Source organism: Molossus molossus, unplaced genomic scaffold (assembly GCF_014108415.1).
Source record: "Molossus molossus isolate mMolMol1 unplaced genomic scaffold, mMolMol1.p scaffold_m16_p_4, whole genome shotgun sequence".
In the NCBI taxonomy this organism is placed as follows: Eukaryota; Metazoa; Chordata; class Mammalia; order Chiroptera; family Molossidae; genus Molossus; species Molossus molossus.
Window position 1 is genome coordinate 125,438,740 of NW_023425377.1, and position 23,579 is coordinate 125,462,318.

General features: G+C 51.9%; 1 protein-coding gene and 1 non-coding gene across 3 annotated transcripts in view; one reads left to right on the plus strand and one right to left on the minus strand.

The window, feature by feature from the left end:
- PRDM5 (PR/SET domain 5) overlaps positions 1-23,579 on the plus strand; it is a 100,018-nt gene that overhangs the window by 41,147 nt on the left and 35,292 nt on the right. For both annotated transcript variants that reach the window (XM_036240952.1, XM_036240953.1), the window contains exons 6-12: positions 175-296; positions 2,447-2,526; positions 5,312-5,396; positions 6,549-6,706; positions 14,303-14,396; positions 18,756-18,916; positions 22,396-22,489. In XM_036240952.1, coding sequence (XP_036096845.1) covers positions 175-296; positions 2,447-2,526; positions 5,312-5,396; positions 6,549-6,706; positions 14,303-14,396; positions 18,756-18,916; positions 22,396-22,489 — 794 coding nt within the window. The remainder of the gene's footprint in view (positions 1-174; positions 297-2,446; positions 2,527-5,311; positions 5,397-6,548; positions 6,707-14,302; positions 14,397-18,755; positions 18,917-22,395; positions 22,490-23,579) is intronic.
- On the minus strand, positions 12,783-12,885 carry LOC118616629. The gene has a single exon (XR_004956622.1). It is a non-coding gene; the product is annotated as a U6 spliceosomal RNA (small nuclear RNA).

The window sequence follows — 23,579 nt, forward strand, 5'->3', positions numbered from 1 at the left end:
TGACCGTGGGTGATCGGGGGCCACGGTGGGCAGGCCCAGGCCTCAGTGAGCCAGTGTGGGCGGCTGCAGACCCGGACGCTTTCCTTACCTGCCCAGGTGACGCATGCAGGGGCCTGGGCAGGTGCTGGGGGCCGCGTGACCAAAGCCTCCCCGGCCCCTCCCCGTGTCCCGCAGTTGTGAGCATCACCGGGAGCCGTGCCGCAGCAAAGCCAGGTTCGTGTGCAAGGCTGGCAGCTGTGGGAAGAGGCTGAAGAGCAGAGACGCCCTGAGGAGACACCAGGAAAACGTCCACGCTGGTGAGAGCTCCCGGAGGGTGGCTCCGAAGGCGTCCCCTCCCCGCCGCGGCCATCTGTCTGTCATTGACACCGCGGGGCAGAGAGCCGGCCTTGCCCTCGGAGCGCCCACAGAGACCGGGCCCTGGCCGCGGCTGTTCCTTCCCCCTGACGCTGTTTCGGCAGCTGGTCGCGCTGCACGGCCGGCGTGAGGAGCTCGGTGGAAGGTCCGGCTGGGGAGCACAGCTTCTGGGCAGTGCCCGTGCTCCGACGGCCGGGGTTCCGATCCCTTCTTCCCTCTGAGGCTGACGTCAGGGCGACAGCATTTTCCCGACTCCTTGTCCTCGGCCTCCTATGCGGGCAAAGGGCGAGCCTGGCTTCTGGACAGGCCCGCCTCCGTCGGTTTCCCTGTTTTCTCTGTCTCCGACTGTTGTGTTTAAAACGCTGTTCTTCATTTTCTCCGTCTCTGACTGTAATGTATTATAACAGATCTTTCTCGTCGTCTGTGAAGTTAACTCTGCTGAACTAAGTGAAAAGCCAGATGCTGCAACCAGCTCCGGACACTGGGTCCCGCGTGTTCCGGGGCAGGTGGCCCCCATGTGCAGTGTCTGCATCTTTTCTTCAGTGCTTCTTGGCCTTGGCCTTGGATGTTACAATGTTACTCATTCTGGAAACTTGTGGTGATTTCGTAGGAAGTTGTGTACAAATGAGGTCCTTTGTGTTGCTATGCTGGGGGTCGTATAAAACGTGGGGCTTACAGTTTCCAGCCAGAGGTCCCCATGTACACCCTTTGCCAGGACTGGTACACAGTCTGACCCGTGCCAGGCCTCTCTCCGGTGTCTCCCTCTTCTCTGTGACCTGTACGGACTTTGGGGGAGAGAATATTCTCTACGCAGAAGCAGAGCATGTCCACACGTGGATGTCCACACACATGGATGTCCACACACATGGATGTCCACACCTGTGGCTGCAGAACCCTCTGCTAGAAAGGCTGGGATTCTGGGCAGGAGAAGGGCTCGGAGCCTTGACCCCTGGTGATGAGCAGTGGTCCTAGCCAGTGACGTGAGTTGAAGATGCTGAGAAGAGAGAAGCTGAATTTTTTTGTTAGCGCTGGCCTTTTATTTTATTTTCAGAGAGAGAGGCAGAGAGAGGGAGAGAGAGACAGAAACATCGATGAGAGAGAACATCGACTGGCCGCCTCTTGCATGCCCCCCACTGGGGATCGGGCCCACCACCTGGGCATGTGCCCTGGCCAGGATTCGAACAGAGACCTCTTGGTGCTGGGTCAATGCTCAACCACTGAGCCACACTGGCCAGGTGAGAAGCTGAAAATTTAAATAAGCATTACATTTAAAAAATGTTTATTGAATTTTTAGAGAGAGGAAGGGGGAGACAGAGAGAGTAAGAGAGGGAGAAACATCAATCAGTTGCTTCCCACATGTGCTCTGGCTGGGCGTCAAACCTGCAACCTGGGCATGTGCTCTGTCCAAGAATCAAACCCACCACCGTTTAGAGCAGGGACGGCGTTCTAACCGCGGAGCCACACCAGCCAGGGCAGCATCACATTGTCCCATAGAAACTGTAACATGTGGCTAATGATGGGTGTTAAACCAGCCCCTAGGAGCATGCTGAGCCCCCATCTGCCGGAACTCACAGTGACTGACCTCGTGTTCCGTCCTGTTCTATTCATCTCTCACCTAGCTCCTCCCTTTGTAAGTTATGTATTCCTGAATCTTTTTGAAAATTGAATCTGAGAGTCAAATACCAGATTTACCTGAATACAGGAAAACTACAATAGTATAAAGGTGAGTTTGGCTTGGTAGGTGCTACTGTCCTTGAACCTGCGGATGAGGGTAGGGTGGTGAGGACCTGCGTGTTACCCAGGAGGAAGCAGGGAAGGGGCTGGCTTCCCTCACCCACGTCCCATCGTTCCCCTTCGCCTAAATCCTGTGGACACCAGCTGCGAGATTTTGTATTTGTGGGAGATAACGTTTATCCATAGTCTCAGGCGAACAGTCGCAAACTATTCCCATCTTTCTCCAGGGAGTGAGGACTCCAGTTCTAGACGGAAGAACAGGGGATGTGAGGAGGAGAAAAATCCTTAGAAACACTGCTTCAGATGCTCCTCTGCATATTCTCATGTAAATCATGTTGGTATTTCGTTTCTATTTTAGGAGATCCGAAGAAAAAGCTCATATGCTCAGTGTGCAATAAAAAGTGTTCTTCAGCATCCAGCCTACAGGAGCACAGAAAGGTCAGTAAGATGAAGACTGATGCTCGTCAGGGTAAAAGATGATTTCAGTCATGTATGGTGTCTGCCGTGTCCATCGAAGTTGATGTTTTATATTGTAGAGAGATCTTGTCATTCATTTAAATACAAACATTTTATTTATTTATTTAAAATTTTTTTTTTATCTTTACCCAAGGACACTTTCCCGTCTATCTTTAGACAGATTAAGAGGGAGGGAGAGAGAGAGAAACATCGATGTGAGAGAGACACATCGACTGGTTGCCTCCCACACGACCCCAGGGTTGGGGACGAACCACAACTGAAGCACATGCCCTTGGCCAGAATCGAACCCGGGTCTCATTGGTCAGGGCAGCACAAACATATTTGAAAATGCAAGACTGGATGTGGAAGAGTAAACTCTTCCAAAAAATATTTCGAGTCATTGTTCGGAATCAGTAGAAATAGTCCTCGAATGTCCTCGAATGCAGTGGAAGGCCAGCTGACTCCTTCATCTGCCAGCTTCATCGGTTGCTGTTTCAGGGTTTGGTAGCTCTGAGTCCCACCGGTGGTGGTGGGGTGCAGTAAGTTATCTCTAGAGTATTGATCACTGGTTAGCTCAGTGCGTCATTCCCTCCATTGAAGCATAGCTCCTCTAACAGGCTGTCGGAAGCCACAGGCAGCTTTGACAAACGCCCGATCTAGTCAAAGACATCTTGGATTCAGCTGGGGACATCTAATGTCTAGTAGAGGTTGGTTGCAGTATTTCACATTGCCAGTAGATGGAGCTTTAAAACGATGCCAAATTACATTCTCGTCTAGCGTAGGATCCTATATTACTGGATACTGTCCTGCATTCCAATAAGATGCACTGTGAGCCTTCTTGAAAATTATTTAGTTTGGGACTCGAAATTAAAATTATTACCCAGCCTATCAAGTCAGTACACTGGACATTTTACAAAATGCACGTTATTTAGCGTGATCGGTAAGTAAATTGCGTTACTTATCATTTTCACTCTAAATTTAATTGCTTTATGAAACGTTTTCAGGAGTTTTGAAGATAGCTTTGGCCTGAATTTTCCACTGTAAATATGATATCCAATGCAAAAGTGCTTTCATGCACAGTAAATGCTATTTTATAATTTGGGCAATATCGGTTCAATTCAACCTTTAAAAATGTTGTGTGCTTCAGAAGTCATGAGAGTTGGAAGTGAACAAATAGGATTGTTATTCTGCAGTACTTTGAAGTTTACCTTGTATGTATGACTTAATAGTTTTTTTATATTTTGTATGCTAATAAAAGTTTAACATTAACAATGAAAATAAATATGACTTCACTGCTGGATGGCTGAGAAGGCATACCACCTTCTCTGGAGCGTACTGTTCTGCAGGGTGTTATTATGTACTGCAGACACGTAGAGTTTGAGAACAGGCATCTGTTCTTACTGTTGTTAAATAAGCGTTGGCCCTCAATGTCGGTGCTCAGCCGGAGCCTCCGAGGTCTCTGATGATCGGAGAGACTGTCTTCCAGATGGCTCAGGTTGGACTGTTTTCTTCTATCCCGCACGCCGTCTGCGTACCTGTGTGGACCCCACCCTGCTTTCTGAGGGACCCTGGGGCTCTCTGGACTGCACACACCCTGGTCGGATTAGATGCCCCTGCATTGAGGGGTGTAGTCAGACTGGCGGGGTGACATCTTCTTCTACCTGTTTCTCTGCCTCACCAAGGACCGGCTCTGACCACCGCTCCAGGAGGGTGGCATCCTCCGACCTGCCGTGTGGTTGGGCACAGAATGAAGGCCCAGAGTGCAGGCCTGAGTCTGTGTCCGCCCCTCTCCCCTCGTTGGAGGGCCGCTCGATCCAGGGAGCCGTTTACCCGGAGACAACAGTCCTCCCCTCGTTGCTTCTTGCTGTGCCCGGTCAGAGACTTGACTTTTCTCTCTGTAAGGGCCCTCGCTGCTCTGCAGGGGTGACCGTGGTGTCCTGACTTCCCGCACAAGTGCCTCTGTTGGCCTGAAGCCGAGACAAACCGTGACTCCACCACAGTCATTTCTACTTCTTCAGCCAAACACGGCGGCGCTCCTGTGCCTTGGGGTGATCAGCACTCCCGGCGGACGGCTTCATCCGGTTCAGTCCTGATAGAACTTTGTGCCTCGTTTATGAGGATGAACCGGACTTGCCCTCTCATACCTGCCGTCCAGCCTCTCCGATGCGGTGTCCGCGCGGGAGGAACCGAACCCGCGGTGCAGCTGCGAATTCTGCCACCAGTCGCTGGCTAGAGTTGTCCCCCTGTTGGTGTTGGTGTTTGAGCTTTTCTGTTTCTTGTGTCCTCCTGCGGTGTGAGAGGTTTCCGGGGACCTAACTGTTTTGCAGTCACACAGCTTCTCGTCCTTCATGGTTCCCCACGGTGTGTTCTGTGCCACACGCTGTCAAGTTTAAAATACTGCTGCTACCGTAACAGGAATATTGCTCCCCGCAGGGCCAAGCCTCCATGTGTGCACAAGGAAGAGTTAGTAGGGTACGCTGGTGTAACTGTTTGCAGAGAGGGTCCATTTAGTACCCGCTGGGTAGGTCAGCAGTACCCCGAGTTTCGACAGCGTGCAGTCCTCTTTCCTTCCAGTGCTGTGTGTTTACGGGGTACCGACGCCTCCTGCTGTTTCCGTTAGTGGAAGACAGAAGGACGAGATTAGGGCTGAATTGTAATATCCGGTTTGGTCAGTGCGGTGGCCACTGTCAGTACGTAGTTTCAGTTGCGCTCTATATAATTTATTTGCTTTGACGGTTGAGCTAACTGTCAGTTTAACCTTTTGCAGGTTCACGAGATATTTGATTGTCAAGAATGTATGAAGAAGTTTATTTCAGCGAATCAGCTAAAACGTCACATGATCACCCACTCAGGTAAACTACCTGTTTTTCAATCCGAATTGAAGTCACTGCAGATGTTCAGCTTGTCATTTTCAGGAGCTGAGGGGTCATCCCGGGGCGGCTGTTGCGTGAGCTCAGCCAGAACGAGGTGCTTCCTTAGCTTCCCTGGACCTCGGTCTGTGGGGAGCGAAGGTGGGTGGACTGAATCTTCGGACGACCTCCGGAGCACCCGTTCGCTCGTCCCTCGCTGCCCCTCGAGCTCAGTGTCCGCAGCCTCGTCTGGAATGGGACGCTGGTTCTCCGCTGTGAGCCGTGGTGCAGGGAAATGAGCCCGGTTCCCCCGGTGCCCACAGGCTCTGACCCAGGACCCGGCCCTCTGCTGCCGGTCCGCCTTGCCTGGCGCTTGGCCCCGCTGAGGTCCTACTATGTGTTAGTGAGACGTGTACAAATACGTTTTGAGAATGTAAGATGTTAAAGCCGTAGTTTCATGTTAATCAAGTTTGCATAAAAGAGGGCTGATACCCAGATTTTTAGATACGATCAGCTCTGGATCGTATTTTGCTTGACGAAGTGTCTCTCGGGGGTTCGGATGGCTGTGCCCTGAGGCCGTGTAGTCGGTGCTGCGGAACACCCACTGTGCCTGCAGACAGACTCGCGTTTCAGCGGGCGGACCTGGGGGGGCCGGCGCCCTTCGGACAGGCGCCTTAGAAACGGGCTCCTCTCCACCCCGTGGTCCCCATCCCATCGATCCCGTGTCCAGAGGGGTTTTTCACAAGCTCCTCAGGGCGTGTTTCCCCAGACGCGGAGATCCGCTGGAGGGCTCGGGCCCAGCAGGAGGCGGTGTGTCCTTAGGTGCGTGGCTGTGGGCCCTTCCTGCCCTCGGAGTGCACGACAGAAACTCGGCCCACCGCTGATTTCTCTGGGGGTGGGGTTTCCTCCTTGCATTTGAACTTGGTCTGTATCTGAGCGGCTCCGACGTGTCCGCAGAGCGGGTCTATGAAGGACTGGCTTACACTTCCTTGCGAGCAGCCCCTGGCCGCGTGGATAGACCGTGCCAGAGCTGTCGCTGGGCCTCTGGTCACGTCCCAGTCGACGTTCCCAGGAGCAGTGGCGGGGGGGCGAGGCTGCTTCTCCGTGGGCTCTTTCCCCTGTGCACCTACGCGCCCCTCCACCCCTGTCCCGCAGAGAGACGGCCCTACCACTGCGAGATCTGCAACAAGTCCTTCAAGAGGCTGGACCAGGTGGGCGCCCACAAGGTGATCCACAGCGAGGACAAGCCGTACAAGTGCCGGCTCTGCGGAAAGGGCTTCGCCCACCGGAACGTGTACAAGAATCACAAGAAGGTAACGCGGATACGGGCTCTGTTCCCGCCGTGCGCCCGCGTGCGTTCCTGTTGTCTCTCCTTCAGAGGGCATTCCTCTGTGTCTGGGCGGGGCGTCCCTGGTGACCGGAGGCCCGGGCAGGGCGTCCCTGGGTGACGGGAGGCCCGGGCAGGGCGTCCCTGGGTGACGGGAGGTCTGGGCAGGGCGTCCTGGGTGACGGAGGCCTGGGCAGGGCGTCCTGGGTGACGGGAGGCCTGGGCAGGGCGTCCTGGGTGACGGAGGCCTGGGCAGGGCGTCCTGGGTGACGGAGGTCTGGGCAGGGCGTCCTGGGTGACGGGAGGCCTGGGCAGGGTGTCCTGGGTGACGGGAGGCCTGGGCAGGGCGTCCTGGGTGACGGGAGGCCTGGGCAGGGTGTCCTGGGTGAAGGGAGGTCTCGCTGTGGCTGCCACCTCCCCGGGATGTGACCCCTGGGATCCCTGGGACCCCTTTCCATCCTCCCCTCTCCCAGAGACGTCCTGATTGCGCACCTGATCCTCTTCCCTCTTCCTGAGGGCTGCCGTGCCTGTTCCATACCTTCCTGAAATCCTCCTCTGTGGTGCGTCTGCGCCGCTGCGTCCCCACCAGGTCCCCGTGCATGGCGTCTCCCCCGGGCTCTGGATGCGTTGGCTGGACCTCACCTGTCTTCCCAGCATCATCTCCAGCGGTGACTTCCGCTGTCAACGCTGTGCTGACGAATTCCAAAGGATTCGTCTGTTCAGTCCCCAGGGTCAGACCCACAGTCACAACTGCTTATTTGATACACGACTGGGCATCTTTTTGACCCGATGGATTTCACATGTCCCAGAGTAACCTTTTCATTCTTTCTGCCCCAGATAACCTCTCTTTTGGAGTCTTTCCTATTTCTGTCCATGACAAAAGCGTCGAAACATCCCCGCATCTCTTTTGTCTTCGCCCCTTTGTGGAATCGGGGGGCTGTTCTTCAAGATGCTACGCTCGGCGCGACGTCACCACCTTCTCACACACGGTGCTTTTACCGCCGCAAATCGTCATCGCGGCCATGCCCGTCTAAGGAGGCCTCTTGCCTCGCCACTTCCCACGGCGGTCCTCCGCTCTCTGCGCCCCTAAATCAGCGGGCCTTTGCCTCAGTCCGCGTGACCCACTCCCCGTCCCCCTTGCTCACGGGACTCTCCTCGGGTTATCACCGCGTAGTGTTCTCTCTGGATTTTGGTTTGCGTTTCCCGCGCGCCTCTCGAGCTCTTGTTTCAGAGAGTGTGGTTTCGTCTTACCTGCTGGGTGTAGATAATAAATAGTGTTTGACTCGAACTCAGAGAATGTGTCCAAAGGGACTCAGCATCTTAGCAATGCATGTTAAAATGTCCCTGTGATGTGCTAAATACTCGCTTCTTGGGTTTGGTTGCTAGACTCATGCTGTGAAGTAACATGTGTATAATAGCTTTTCACATAACGTGTTACTTTTTCTCCACTTGCAACATTCCAGGGGACTTACACAGTTGACCCTTGCACAGTGCGGAGCTTAGCGGTGCTGACCCCCGCACGGCCGAAAATCTTGTATAACCTTTGGCTCCCCAAAAGATTAACGCTGACAGACTACTGTTGACTGGGAGTCTTACAGATAACAAGAACAGTCTGTTAACATATGTTTTGTATGTGACATGCATTATAAACTGTATTCTTCCAATAAAGTAAGAAAATGAAAGAAAAGACATGAAAAGACGACCATAAAGAAACAAAAATACATTTACAGTATATATTGGGAAAAAAACAAACTCACGTGTAAGTGGACCTACACAGTTCAAACCCATGTCGTTCAAGGGTTGGCTGTAGTTATTTCAGTATTTGTTGGGACTTTTCAAAGACATTTCTTTTGACATCATTTGAAAAGTTATGATTTCAGTCTCAAAAGAAAAAAGAAAAAGGCACACTTACGTGAGAATGAACAGGTTTGACCGATGGCGTCTCAGACGGTCTCTGCCTAAGTTCTCTCTGGCTCCTCAGGGTGGACCAAGCCATACGCTCGGGCGGGGTCACCTTGGTGCTGTCCCCACTGTTCTGGGCTGCGTGACGGTGACGCCCCTCGGGCCAGTGTCCCGCTCAGCCTCCCGAGCTCTCCTGCTCTCTCTCTGATGAAACTGATCTGCCCACATTTATGAGTGTTTCACAGTGTGGCGGCCGTTATGTGTCCTGTGGGAGTTCGGCCCGGTGCTCTGCACCGTCTCGCGTGCTTCTGGCCATAAATCATGTGGAAGTAATGATGATGTCTCGGGGAGGGCAGGAACAGGGGTGCTGTCAGCCCACCTGCTGCGGGGAGATGAGCTGCCCGCGGGGTCACGGTTCGCGCGTGTGCTGTGGTTCCGGGAAACGTTAGGAGAAAAAAGCGAATCGACTTCTTCTGTCCTTGCTCATTAATGGCCCATAGGACGTGGAAAAGTAGGGATACGTAAGGAAAGCAGAAAAAACCATTAGGTCGAGTCCGTGATCCTCATTTCGTGTGACCAAAAGAGGTTATTTCAAATAAATTAGCTCTTTTTGTTGTTGTTGTTGATGATGATGTAACCTGTGTGCTTTTAGTATACATATTTGATTTATTTGGGGGCCAGGTATTTGAACATGAGATTTTCTTGAAGCGGGAACGTGGTCATTCATTGTGATTGTGACAGTGCACCGTGAAATTTCCAAAGAGTGATTTCTGTTTCTAAAGGGAATGGCTTCATCCTCTGGCCAGTCGTGTGGGTCACCCCAAGTGTTCCTTCTCCTGGACCCTTTCTGGTGATCACTTGGCCTGATTCGTAGTTGTAGTTGAGGACTGAGCTACAATGAAGATTGTCTGTCTGGATCCAAGTACACGTAGGTTCTGCAAACCACAGTTGGACACACGCTTTGGAACCACAGAGGCAGAACCACTCAGTTAGTCTTCACCCCCCTCCATTCCCTATCAGACTTCATGCCAAGCAAGACTGGGCCAGGGTGAACCTCCCCCTTCAGGCAGGACGGGCGTCTGGCCAGACTGAACGGGCCGGGCCCTGGGGCTGGCGGTACGCGCGATGGGGGAGGTGTGTGCAGGGGGCTTTGTCTTGATGAAGTCGAGAATGAGCTCCTGGGGGACAAAGGTGTGTCTCATCTCATGAAAGACCCCTTTCTTGACCCTTTCCGCAACCATCCAGAGGTGAACTTGGACAGGCCCATTGGGACCTCTGGTCACACCCTCTGTCGGAAGAATCCCATTGGGCCCCTGCAACACCACGTCATCCAGTGATTTCCAGACCCAGGGTCATGGCCATTCGGTGGGTTTGAAATCAGCCTTCGGGGCCCTGAGTAGCCATTAAAAATAGCCCAGAAAATGTAAGAACAAGGGTCATTTAATGAAATAATATGTCAGTGTATGTGTTTATGCGTGTGTGTGTGTGTTGGATTTTTGTAGTTAAAGGTATTTCTTTGGTCATCGACAAACGTTTTGAGAGATCCTGCCGATCAGACTTTGACCAGGTGAAAGTTCATGAGACCTTAGAGAAAAGGATAGGCCTTTCTCTAAACAGATCACGGACTAGGTGCTAAAACCACAATTACAGAGCCACCAGAAGAATCCTCGGCCATCCGTTGGGGGGTTCCAGGTTGAGACTAAACGTCAGGCACCGGGTGGTTGCGTCATGGCCCCTTTTACTCCAACTGCGCGCCCGACGTCCCTTCTTTTTTTTTTTTTTTTTTTTTTTTTTTTTTTTATGCATTTTTTATTTATTTTTTTGTTACAGATATTTTACCTTTTTACCCCATTGGCACTCCCCACCCCACCCCACCTCCACCCCGTCCCCGGCTTAGTTGTCCATGTCCATTCGTCATGCATACATGCATATAAGCTCTGTGGTTTATCTCTTCCCACCCTCCCACCCGCCACCCCCTCTTCTGAGGGATGTCAGTCTGTGCCCTACTTCCATGTTTCTGGGTCTACTGTATTCCTCAGACTGTTATGTTCATTATATTCCGTATATAAGTGAGATCATATGGTATTTGCCGACGTCCCTTCTTGGCGCCCGCGGCAGGAGAGGCAGGACGTGTTCATCCTGTGCTGGGTTGTACCGGCTTCCTCCTCATCGCCTCGGAAACTAGAGCGATGCAGCGTGTTATCCGCAGAGTGGGGAGAGACACGGTGGCTGTTCCCGCATTTCAAAGAGCTTCCTCGTGGGAGAGAGAACAGACGTGTGAGGTTGCGGCGGCGGAGCCGTCGGGTGCGTGGTCCGCGACGTGAGCCGGCAGGTCCCGTTGGGGGCAGGGTTGCCGGAAGCGTCCTCGGTTAGCAGGCTCCTCGCGTGGGAACCTCAAGGGCGGCCTTCGAGGAAGACAGTCTGGGTGTCCTTACGCCATCTCCACACACTGTCACTTCGAACTCGGGGGGCTTGTCTCTGGAGCAGTGCAGGGGTCGGGCGCGGCCGTGCCCGGCTGTGATTCCGAAAGAGCGTCGCTGACATGTCATGATCCTCTGCTCGGTGCGGTGTGACCTGCCCTGTCCTGGGCTTGGAAACGCCGCTGTCCCTCCCGAGAAGCCGCTGTCCCTCCCGAGAAGCCGCTGTCCCTCCCGAGAAGGAGACCTGGGAAGAAGCCAGTTATAAAGCTGACAGTAACCATCCAATTCACAGGCCTTGTAAACAGCCAGATGACACACATTTTATGCAGCTTTAGGTTTATCCTGTGACCCAACGGGACAGTAAGAGGCTCGTGATATGCAGAGTGGAGACTTCAGTAACAAAACGTCTTTATTTTTTTTAATGAGAATAGTTCCAACACCCATATTTCTGGAATATTTTCTCCACGTTTATTTCATCTCTGTGCTTCCCTTGAGTTTTATGACTGTTTTCTTGCCTTGCCCACGGCCCAGAGGAGAGCATTTCCGAAGAGCCTGTTCTGTGGAGCCGCTCCCGTTACTGAGAGTGAAGGTTGTCGTGTTTCATCGAGAATGGCCCGATGAAAACCTCATTCTGCTCCCACGAAATTAATATTCCGTCCGCGTGGCTGGAAATGCGCTAATTTGGTAATTATTATATGAAAATTACGCTGTAAACCGTCTGGAGCATTTTTGTGACAGTTTATGAGGTGTCATAAATAGGGGAACGGATTTCCTCACGCGTTCCCAAGTCTGCAACAGGGACCAGGCCGGTGCAGAGAAGGGCCCGTTTCACTGCGCGGCCCGCGGACTCGCCCTCCGTGTCGGCGGATGCTGATGCCGTAACTGGACATTGAAACAGGATTACGCGATGGATGTCGGCGCGGAGGTTGTCTCCCTTCAGAGATGGGACACCGGAGGCGAGGTCTCCTTGAAGAGAGCTACACTGTATCCGGGGCATGTGGACTCGGTCCCTCCACTTACCTCATCTCAGGTGACCGCTAGGGCTCTTCCGAGCGACTGCGCGTGTGGCTTCTCCACGGCGACATCGCGACTCGGTGGGCGGTGTCCAGTCTTGAGACAAAGGCGGTCATCCCCCTGGCTCCGCGCTGTCAAACTGCTTCTTTTTTTTTTTTTTTTATCCTCACCCGAGGACATTTTTCCATTTTTTTTGTTTGTTTGTTTTGTTTTGTTTTAGATAGAGCGGGAGGGAGAGAGAGAGAGAGAAACATCGATGTGAAGGGACACATCGAGTGGCTGCCACCCGCACGACCAACCAGGGCCGGGGACAAACTGCAACCGAGGCACGCGCCCTTAGCGGGAACCGAACCCGGGTCTCTCTGTACCGCAGGCCGACGCTTTAACCGCTGAGCCAAATCGGCCAGGTCTTAAACTGCTTCTTAAAATGCGCTGTTGACGTCCGGCGGCACGTCAATGGGTGTCTTTGGTTCGCTTCACCTGGTCGCACAGCGTTGGGCTGCCCCGTTTCTCCGTAATCAGCCCGCGGGGTCGTGTCCCCAGGTTGACGTGTGCTGGGTTTGGAGGAGAGGAAGCAGGACATAGGGCGGGGCATAATATTTGGGGTGCCTGGAGCAACCCTATGTTTCAGACCTTTTTGCTTTGCGTTTTAGAATTTAATTCTTTCTCTGCCATGATTGTCTGGGTTTCTGACATGGTTAGAAAACCTTTCCCCATTCAAAAATTATATATTTAATCTGTTATGATCACATATATCTCATCCTTGCGCAGGGGCCGGGCTAACCTTCTCTGTATCGCTGCAGTTTTAGTACGTGTGCTGCTGAAGCCATAGTAACTTCACTTATATTTTCTTCTAGTATGCTTAGGGTTTTATGCCAAACTTGTAAAAAGACACCTGCATTGGAATGGGATTTATTTTCTTGTAAGGGGTGTGAAATAGACTGAACCTAATTTTTTCCTGAATGTCTGTAGAGTTGCTTAAAACCATTTACGAAACATTTTATGGTTTTCCTGTCAATTTGAAATACCACAGTTTTCTACCCTGAATGTTCATATACTTATGTAATGAAAGAAACCTTCTTGTTTCTATTTTATTGATCTGTTTCTTTCCACCTATCGTTTCAAATTTCTGTGGCTTACATGGCACATTTGAATATCTGTAGTTTATCCTGATGTTTAAATATTGTTCCTCCTCTTGTTTCTCTCTCTTTCACAACCGAAAAGAGGCAAGGTAATACCTTTCCCAGCGACACTGTGTTCGTAGGTCTTACAATGTCCATTAGACTAAGACAATGTATAAATTACTATGTTGTGAATAAAGAGATTTCCTTTACATTATCCCCTTTATTTTTATACCACATGCATCATAAAACTCCATCGATTACCTAACCTATTTCATTCTAATAAGAGAGCACAGCTTAATTTCTGATACCATGGTGTCATCTTGCCATCCAGGGTGGGATAGGGTTTTGTCCCCTGATTTATGCCCAATGGGTTCATGCTGGTGTAGAACGGAAAACGGGTTTTTGCTTTTGCGTTTTAGATGGAGCAGGTGGTCTGCCGCTTTGTTGGTGATCAGCATCATCTGTGTGTCGTGTTAAGTGGGGCTCGCTGCCTCTGTGCTGTTGGACATTCGGCAAATCGCTGCCTCTATCTGAGCCTCAGCCCTCGTGTCTGTAAATGGGGCCGTCACAGCACTGCCGCTAGAGTTACGCGAAGTAACTCATGGAGAGTGTCTGGCATCGGACACTAAGTAAACATTCAGTGCTTGTTAATTGTCCCAGGAGTGAGCGCTCGGGTTTGATTCGGGGGAAGCACCCCCTGGGATTAGCACTCGTGTGGAGGTACTCTCTGACGTTGAGGGGAAGGGTGGAATGGTCTCCCCGGTCCCTTTCTGTGGGTGGCGCTGGCCTGGCACTGTTAAAGCCTGTCACTGACCAAGGGACATCCGTCTCAGAAGCCACACATTAACAGACTCAAAGGAGAGCCTGAGAATCTCCGTGGGTATTCAGGGGAGTATTTTGTGGTTGTGGCACAGGTTCCATTCCCCAGGTTTCGCCTCTAATTAGTGCGAGACTTTGGAAGGGCACGTGTGTTCTCCTGTGAACACGGCATCTTCGCGTGGAGGGTTTCCCGGGGAGGAGGGTCACCAGGGAAAGCAGGACACTGGCTACGCTCCCTGCTGTCCTCTTCCTCATCTCGAACCCAGGCTCTGCGCTCCCCTGACTCAGTGTCTCTGCCTGCAGACCCACTCTGAAGAGAGGCCGTTCCAGTGTGAGGAGTGTAAGGCCCTGTTCCGGACCCCGTTTTCCTTGCACAGACATCTGCTCATACACAACAGTAAGTGCGTGCAGGGGGCCGAGGGCGCCGGAGGCCCACGCTTGGCCTGGCCCCGGGGGGCGGCGCGGGAGGGTACCGCCTGGAGGAGGTGTCGGCTGGACTCTCGGGACAGTTACTCCGCCTTTTACCGATTCTTCCTTCACCCTGGCTTTATTTTCCCACAGTGAGAGTCACTGTTTTATGAGACATTTTATTTTATATCCCTTCTTCCCGTCATTAAAGTTTGTATAGAAAAATGTTTTCTGTGTTCGGCAAGGTATCTTTGAAATTTGTTCTAAACCAGACATTCGGTCCTTTTTCAATGTAGCAACTTATACGCTAGGCTGCCGAAATGTTCTACATTTTGATCTGAGTAGCAGTTACCTGGGTTTACACACACGCGAATCCCATCGGGGTCTGGGCCCTTCCCAGTAACACACGAGTGTGATGAATAAGGAGCCGAACGGCCTGCCGGATGCAGGAGCGCAGACCTCAGTTGCCATGGCAGCTGGGGAGGGCGGGGACACATCCACTGTGACCTCTTCGTTGGAGGAATTGAGAAGGTTGAGGCGCAGAGAAACGCAGGGACGGACTCGGGGCTCCACGGGCTGGGCAGCCAGGTCCCTGAGCGTCCGAGGCCTTCCCTGCTCACCACGCCGCCTGTGTCCTTGCTTCTCGGGCGTGGTTTCCTGTGGTTTCTCACAGTCCGCCCCGGGCAGTCTGCCTGGCAGTCACACGTGGAACTATGTTTACAAGACCCGGGTGCATGGCCACGTCGCTGAGGGACATCGCTGTGCTGCAGAGAGAATGTCACTGCTCAGCTGAATTTGCACGTGGGTCCCTGGCAGGCGTTCGACACCGCTGCATCTAACATGACAAAAAGACGGCACACCGTCGGAGCAGCGGCACTTCTTGCTTTTAACTGAAGTTGTTTACTCCGTAGAACCCCCTCTACACATGAAATTTCTGCTGCGGATTAGATTTTTAATATTTCTGAGGAAAGCAAAATAATTGCTCATTCTTGACAGCTGATTGTACAGATAAGACTACGGTATCTTAGAAGAAATGTGTTATCAACAAAAATATCTAAAAATCAGAATGACAACGATATTAAAGTTGTTATGACTACTGAGGGTAATGATGGTAATAAATGCATCTTTTCCCATCGAAAAGGTCATGCTTTGATCTCATGCTGCTGCTCTGGAGACGTTCTTAGCGTGACTCTCTGTTCTCCCTGTGAAGAACAACTGTACGTTTAACAAAGTGTGTCGCGTAACAGCAGGGATTCCCATTCCGTCCCACTGTCGTTTGATTAAGGGCAATAACTGTTATGAGATGAATGGATTTTAGAAGAGGAATTTAGAGAGGTGAGTCTCGTTCTTACTATGAAGACTTATCCACTTGACCCGATGCTCAGGAAATTTTTCTTTGGATAGATGAACTTTTATTTTTAATACCAGCAAGGCATTTTCAGGAGAAGGAATTAAATACTTATGATCTCCTCCTGCTGCTTCTCATCAGTTTGAGGCAAAGGATTGAGGCGACCAAGGTTAGACCGCGCTTGTGTGTCTAGTGTAATGTTGATCAGCACAGCGATCGGGGGTTTATGAAGCATTTGGTTTGAAAGATCAGCTCTGGGATTGAGTGAGAAATGGGTGACTTAGGTACAGTTAGACCTCAGGTAAGGCCAGTGAGCTAGAAGGCTGGGAACCTAGAAATAGCAGGTCTTGTCCTACACAACATGACAATTAACACTTGCTTAACTCCACAACATGAAGGCAGTTATTATAAACTTACATCAGCTCCAGATATGAGGAAAACTTGTCATAATTATTTTGGAAATTATTGCTGTTTTCTAAGACTCTGAAAACCAAAAGGCATGTTACTAGCCAGCTGCTTGGTTTTAAAATAGGGAAACATTCTGATAAATTTAAGGCAAAGTAATCTGGGAAAATCAGATGAAATCTCCAATCAGAATTTTAACATTCTGATAAACCTGAAAACCAAGAAATCTGGAATTAAAGTGAAAGAAGAAAGTACAACTCAGTGAGCTTTTCTTCGGGAACCATATTTTGATTCACTTGACAGCTTTATGAAAATGCTTTGACAGGAGCAATCTTGGAGGATTTGGTTTTTAATTTCTTTCAGTGCCCAAATAAGAGTTGGTATTATTAACACTTGTAACCTTCTGTCAACTGGTATTTCATTTTACTCTCACTAGTTATATATTTTATACAAATAAAATGCTTAGATATATCTAAAGAGATATATAAAGAGAGACAGGAAGAGACAGAGATACATGAAGAGATACACATAGAGATACATAAAGAGATACATGCAGAGATACATAGAGATTCATGAAGAGATACATGAAGCGATAGAGATTCATAAAGAGATACATGAAGCGATACATGAAAAGATACATGAAGAGATACACAAAGACAAGCTCGGTTGCAACAGTAACACCACAACCAGATGCACAAAGGCGTAAACAAAGCTCTCAGAATGCACCCTATTCTTGAATAGTTCCATGTGACTTTGTTTCAGACATCAGATTTCAACAGGCCTCTAAGAGACTAAATAGCCATCATTCTGTTTGAAAAGACAAAGGGAGAGTGGTTTCTCTTTTGCTTCTCTCTGTCTTTCTTTAAATTTGCTGTGAGGAAATAGTAGGATCTCGCTGTACCGTGTGCTGGTTAGAATGGAGGGCGTCTGGAGGTTGGAACTGAGGGCATCTCTTACTGAGATGCAGAAAGTTATCTGTGTGTTTTGTCTCAGTGAATGTGTGAATCTGTGCTAATGCAATTATTCTCTAAAGAAGGAAAGTATATTCAAGGACTGGTCGGTCTCACACATGAGTGAGGACTATGTGCATTTTGTAACTTCTGGAGGAAAATCCCTTCTTCTCATCGTACACTTTCATCACTTGGAGTGTATTGGAAACGGACCACTGGAAGTTGGACATGTGTGCTATGAAGGTAGCATTCTGCGAATGTTTAAAAAGTAATCTTCCCAAACACAGGTCAGGAGTTGCTTTCCCTGCAGGCCGAGGCTACATGAGAGAAGGCACCTAGGGGCTGCCACTCTGGGCTCCCCTGCTCCCCCAAACTGTCTGAGAGCCTGGGCAGAACCCCTTCCCTAGTGTTTCACAGCAGACTAAGAGCCACTGGAGGGGCCTCCGATCCAAGTACCCGAGACCAACGACCTGAGACCAACGACCTGAGACCAAGGACCCGAGACCAGGGACCCGAGACCAAGGACCCGAGACCAAGCACCTGAGGCCAAGTACCTGAGACCAAGCACCTGAGGCCAAGCACCTGAGGCCAAGGACCTGAGACCAAGGACCTGAGGCCAAGGACCTGAGACCAAGCACCTGAGACCAAGCACCTGAGACCACGGAGCTGAGGCCAAGCACCTGAGACCAAGCACCTGAGGCCAAGCACCTGAGGCCAAGCACCTGAGGCCAAGGACCTGAGACCAAGGACCTGAGGCCAAGCACCTGAGGCCAAGCACCTGAGACCAAGCACCTGAGGCCTAGCACCTGAGACCAAGCACCTGAGGCCAAGCACCTGAGACCACGGAGCTGAGGCAGCAAGGGCTGGGCGCGGGGTCGAGGCCTCTCCTGTCTGCGGAGGGAGGCTGCGCTCACCCACTCTGCCTGCTGTCAGGACTCAGCGCCCAGCTGGCTGCCTGAACCCTGTCCTCTGAAGGCCGTGAAGATAGTTGTGGGACTGGGGAGAGACGAGGGGCCTCCAGGGCATCTCACTGCTTGACAGAGGCCTTTGTCACAGCGAGAATCTACTTACCTCACACCCCAGCCCCGCCCTGGCAACTTCCTGTTAAAGAAAGTTCATGGCACCTCAAGAAAATGAACTCAAGCCCCACATTCTCCAGTTGAAGAGACCGAACCTAAGAAGGCTAAAGGGTGACTCCTGGTCACACAGGGCTGCAGCAAACATGGAACCACGGTTTGTTGTGGACACGTCCCTTGTGTGCTTGTGCTGGTTGTTAGAGCTCCAGAGTGAACTCGGGGGAAACCAGGCCAACCGGGTCGGCCGAGGGCACTTGGCGGGACCCTGCTATCGCATCTTATTTTTCTCTTTTTTTTTATCCTCAACCGAGGACATTTTTCCATTTTTTGTTCAGATAGAGCGGGAGGGAGAGAGAGGAAGAGAGAGAGAGAGAAACATCGATGTGAAGGGACACATCGAGTGGCTGCCACCCGCACGACCAACCAGGGCCGGGGACAAACTGCAACCGAAGTACGTGCCTTTAGCGGGAACCGAACCCGGGTCTCTCTGTACCGCAGGTCGACGCTCTAACCGCTGAGCCAAACCGGCCAGGGCTTATTTTTCTCTTATATGGCCTCTTGTTTCTAAGGTGAGAGGACCTTCAAGTGTCATCACTGTGACGCGACCTTTAAGAGGAAGGACACCTTAAACGTTCACGTCCAGGTGGTCCATGAGAGACACAAGAAGTACCGGTGTGAGCTGTGCAACAAGGCCTTCGTGACCCCGTCAGTGCTCAGGAGTCACAAGAAGGTGAGTGGCAGCCTGCTGCGGGCCTGACGGCTCTCGTGACCAAGCGACATGGTCACACGTGTCATCGTGAGATGATCGCTCTCAGTTACCAACAGAGCTACCCAAAGTGACAACTAAGACGTGCATGATAGATGTTAGCTCTTCAGAAGGGGTCTGTTTGCTTCATCATTTTTTTCAGAAGAGAGATGATTTTCATATGAAAGTGAACCTAGTTGGGTATGATGTCACCCAGCCCTGAGCTGTGGGGACAGGTGGGTCCCAGTACTCAGTGAGTGGCAGCTTCTTATTTCTCTCAAAGATTTTTGGATTAACACACATGTTTAAAGAAAGAAATAGGAAGCGCCCTCATTATTGTATCTTCCAAAGCCAGGTCAGATGTTGGTTGTCAGGTTCTTTGGGGGTTGCGGTGGCCGGTCCTCATCTCGCACCCTGAGGGCCCTGGACGTTCCTGTCCAGAACATGGTCTGCAGAGGTGTTTGCTCAGCTCAGACGGTGTTCCTGCTCCTGGTGACTTGATCTCTCTGTTACGCACTCAAGCAAACTGGCAGGTTATTTTAAGTAGTTAAGTAGCTACATTTTAAGTATCTTTTTTAAATAGCAGAATCGTTACTGTAACATACACAGTGAAAGGTTCTAGTGTTGACTCTAGAAATGACTGTGGGGTGTTTCTGCCACCTGGCGTAACCGCTGAGTGACTGAGGACACGCATCAGCCTCAGGGTGACCTTCCCGCGGGTGCCCATCCTTCCTCCCGTTGTTCCAACAGGAGCGAACCCAGGAACTTTCTCTTCTGTATCTTTAATGCTCAGTAATAACACTACTGTCTTCCTTTCTTAATATCTTAGTAAGTGTTTCTCCTTCTTTAATCAGCGAGGGGGTCGTGTAGCAAGTGTCCGAGGTGCCGCTGTTGGCCCGCAGGGGCAGGTGGCCACGGAGCCTGGTTCGTGTGCATCCACCGGCATGTGCTTCCCGTGGGCGTTCCGTGTCACTTTTGCACATGTAACCTGTTAAGTACATACCTTCAGTGTCTGTGAAAACCCACTAGCAGATTCTGTACCTAATAATAGGGTATGCTTGTAAATGAGACCAAAGGAGCATTGTAATTCTCTCCATTGCTCTTGCCTTCATGGCCTGTGATTCAGGTCACGCAGCAAAAAATAAAATACTTCTGTGGGTTTCATAAAGGGGTTACAAATAAATCGTAGTTGCCTGATTGGAAGACTCCGGTGTTCGAACGGTGGGTGTATACGATTTGTACACGGCTTTGTCCGGACCAGCAGGGGACGGGGTATTGTGCCCCTTCGGGTGCCGGGACTGGAAGGCAGGTGTGTGCAAGGTGTCACACTCTGGCTTGCTGAGCCACGCTGCGGACCACGGAGCAACGGCTCTTCCCGAGGGGCGAAGAAGGGAGCTGTCGTGTGGAAGAACCGGTGGCGAAGACGGACAGCTCGGGCCGCCCAGCGCAGCCGGAGGGGCTGCCGAGGGCATTGGCCGGGCGGGTGGACCGGGTTCTCGGACTCCAGTCCGGTGTCAACCCTTTTTCCCAAGAGACACAACACCACTCAGGCGTGTCATACGGGGCTCGTTCAAAAATGACAAATACAACAGCGGTATCCAGCTCCAAATTACAATTCTCACAGGAAAGGGACACCGTGCATGCCAGGGAGGCCCCGCCAGCAGCGGCACTGCGCGTGGCACTCCGCTGAGGGTGGGCACAAGGGCGCCGTGCGGGCCGAGGCCGGAGGTGCGGGTGAGGAGGCAGCCAGCCGGCACGTACAGACGCCTTTCCTGAGCCCCTGTCTCTGCGCCCCTGTCTCCCGGCCCAGGGCCATTCGGGTAACAGCGCTCGCTGGTCGTTTGCATAGAGCCAGATGCAGACACTGCCCGGGGGACACGGGCCCACAGGCGGCAGGATCCGCTGTGTGCCTTCGCTTGTGTCCAGGTTATCACTGAGATAAAAAAAGAAAAAAAAAAACTTCTGAAGACAGCTGCCCGGAAAACGTGCAGGGTTCTCGCTCCCCCGAGCACGAAGAGGAGCCGGGACCCTCGCTGGGAGCAGCGACCTGTTTTGATGTTGGCGCCGTGATGTCCCCTGGGGAGACTCCGGGCTGAGTTTCACACGCTTGATCTGTCTCCTCTTTTGGGAAAGGTCTCTCTTTTCTCTATGAACTTTCTAACACCTTATAGAAAACTGCTTAGAAAATTATTTCACTGTATACGTGAATCTACAGGCATGCAGCATTATAATTCGATGCGTGTATACGTACAAAGTGATCTCCACAAGTCCACCCATCAGCACTCGGCCAACCCCTCGCCCAGCTCCCCGCCTCCTGCAACCACCCATCTGTCCCTCTATCTGTGCGTTTATTTTTGTGGTGCTAGTTTGGCTTCCTTTACATCCCACAGATGAGTGAAATCACATGGTATTTGTTTTTCTCTGCCTCACTTATTTTGGTTAGTATAATACCCTCCAGGTTCATCCATGTTGTCACAAATGACAACATTTTATTTTTTTATGGCTGAGTACTATTTCGTTGTATATATATGTACCATATGTTCTTCATCGAATCGCCCATCAGGGGACATTTAATTTGTTTCCGTATCTTGGCTATTGAAAATAACGCTGCTGTGAACATAGGGGTGCATCGAACTTGTTGAATTATCGGTATATTCCCAGAAGTGGAGTTGCAGGGTCGAAAGGCAGTTCCATTTTTAATTTCTTGTGGACACTCTGTGCTGTTTTCCACCGTGGCTGCACCCCTCGGACTCCCCACCCACGGGGCACGAGGCTCCCTTCTCTCCACGTTTCTGCCAGCACCTGTGGCTTATCTTTTTGGTAACAGCCATTCTGACAGGTGTGAGGTGCGAAAACGTGCTTCTGATGATACTCACGGGCCTTCCCTTGTGTGGTGGTTTGTGCCCTGAGTACAGGTATGTCGCGGGCAGAGACACCCCCTCCCACAGACTGCTCACGTAGACCTGCTGATTTGAAAGGTCAAATCAGATGTATGTTCTTCTCGACTTTGCAGCAAAATTAGTCCAGTCGGACAAGCAGAACGCAGGTAACATTTACTTTACCGAGGTTAATTCTGTCCAGTGTGACATGCACGCAGAGAACGTGGCAAACACGTCTAAGGACGCAGCCCCTGGGGGGCCGGGCCGCCGGGCCCCGTCCCGCCCACGCGGTTTTGCTGCATTGACCGGTCTCCCGTGGCTTAACCATGTTAGATGGGGCTCCATAAAGGCTTAAAAAGTAAACGGCAGAATTGTTTCCAAATGAACACTAATGCACGGCTCTAAGGGGCTCTTTGAACCGGAGGGAATACCCATGATAAATGGTTTTAAATGTCATTGTGATATTAAATCATTTTAATGCAACGTAATCCAGGGAAAACGGATTTACCAATGTCAGAGGCACTCAGTCATCTCTCCCTCGGTCTTTAGGTGTATCCTCAACTCTCTTTGTTCCACCCCATCTAGACACACACGGGGGAGAAGGAGAAGATCTGCCCGTACTGTGGCCAGAAGTTTGCCAGCAGCGGGACGCTGAGGGTCCACATCCGCAGCCACACAGGTGAGCAGGGCGCAGCTGCTGCGCAAGGCGACCGGAGCCGGACTCCCCCAGGACAAAAAGAGGGCGGACACCTCCCGACTGCAGCTGCTTTCTCTCCCTTACGGTTTCACAAAACCCGATTTCTGACTTCGGGCGTTTTCGAGTCAGTGTGCTCCCACGGCGTCGACTATCTAACGTGGAAATACCTGGCACACGGTTTGGTTGGGGCACGACTGTGATTGGATGTACACACTGTTCGAATGGACAGAAGGGGGAGGGCAGACTCACCTTCTTTGGAAGGCCAGGGGTCTGCTCTCAAAACGCCCGCCAGGAAACCCAGGAGTGGCATTTCTCGAGAGGCACCGCCCTGTGGAGCCCAAACCTCCTCAGGGAGCGTCTCCCAGCCTGTTCCGTACGGTCCCCTGGTGTGACCTGCGCTTTGAGAGCGCCCCGCGCGCGATTCGGGGACACGGGGCGTGGGGTGCTGGAGAAGGCTGGCCCTCGGGGTGACCAGGTCGTCCTGTGGCTGGAGGGCGTCACCGACCGTGCTCGGCGAGGCCGCATGGTGGCAGGTGCGGGCTTCCCAGGACGCCGCGTTCTGCTCGATTTCTCTGACTCCCGGGCTTGGTAAATCCGCCCCCCTCCCCACCCCAGCCCTTCTTTCTGAAATGACAGGCTCGCTTCTTGTGTATTAAAGACACAAACGTTCACCAGATGCTCGTCTCAGTGGCCACAGTGGCCGTCCCTTTCCCAGCGCAGGGAGCCCGGAGCAGAGCCGGCGGCTGAGCGCTTCTCATCACGGCCGCCCCAGTGCTCGGCCCCGGATCCCAGGGACCAGCCAGAGTGCCCGCTTGCGCCTGCAGGGCCCGGCACGGTCACAGGCCGTGGGCGGTGTGTTTGGGTCTCCTGCTGGTCTGGAGGAGAGATTGGGAGCCTCCAGTTCATCACAGACGAGCTTCCCTTCCCAGCCGCCTGTTCGTCACCTGTTCCCCAGGACACGGGCAGCAGGGCTGGGCGCGCGGGCTCCCACCAGCTCTGTGGAAGCAGGACAGCCCTCGGGGATACCGGAGGGGCTCCCACAGCCGGAGTGGGTTCCCAGGCTCATTTCCTG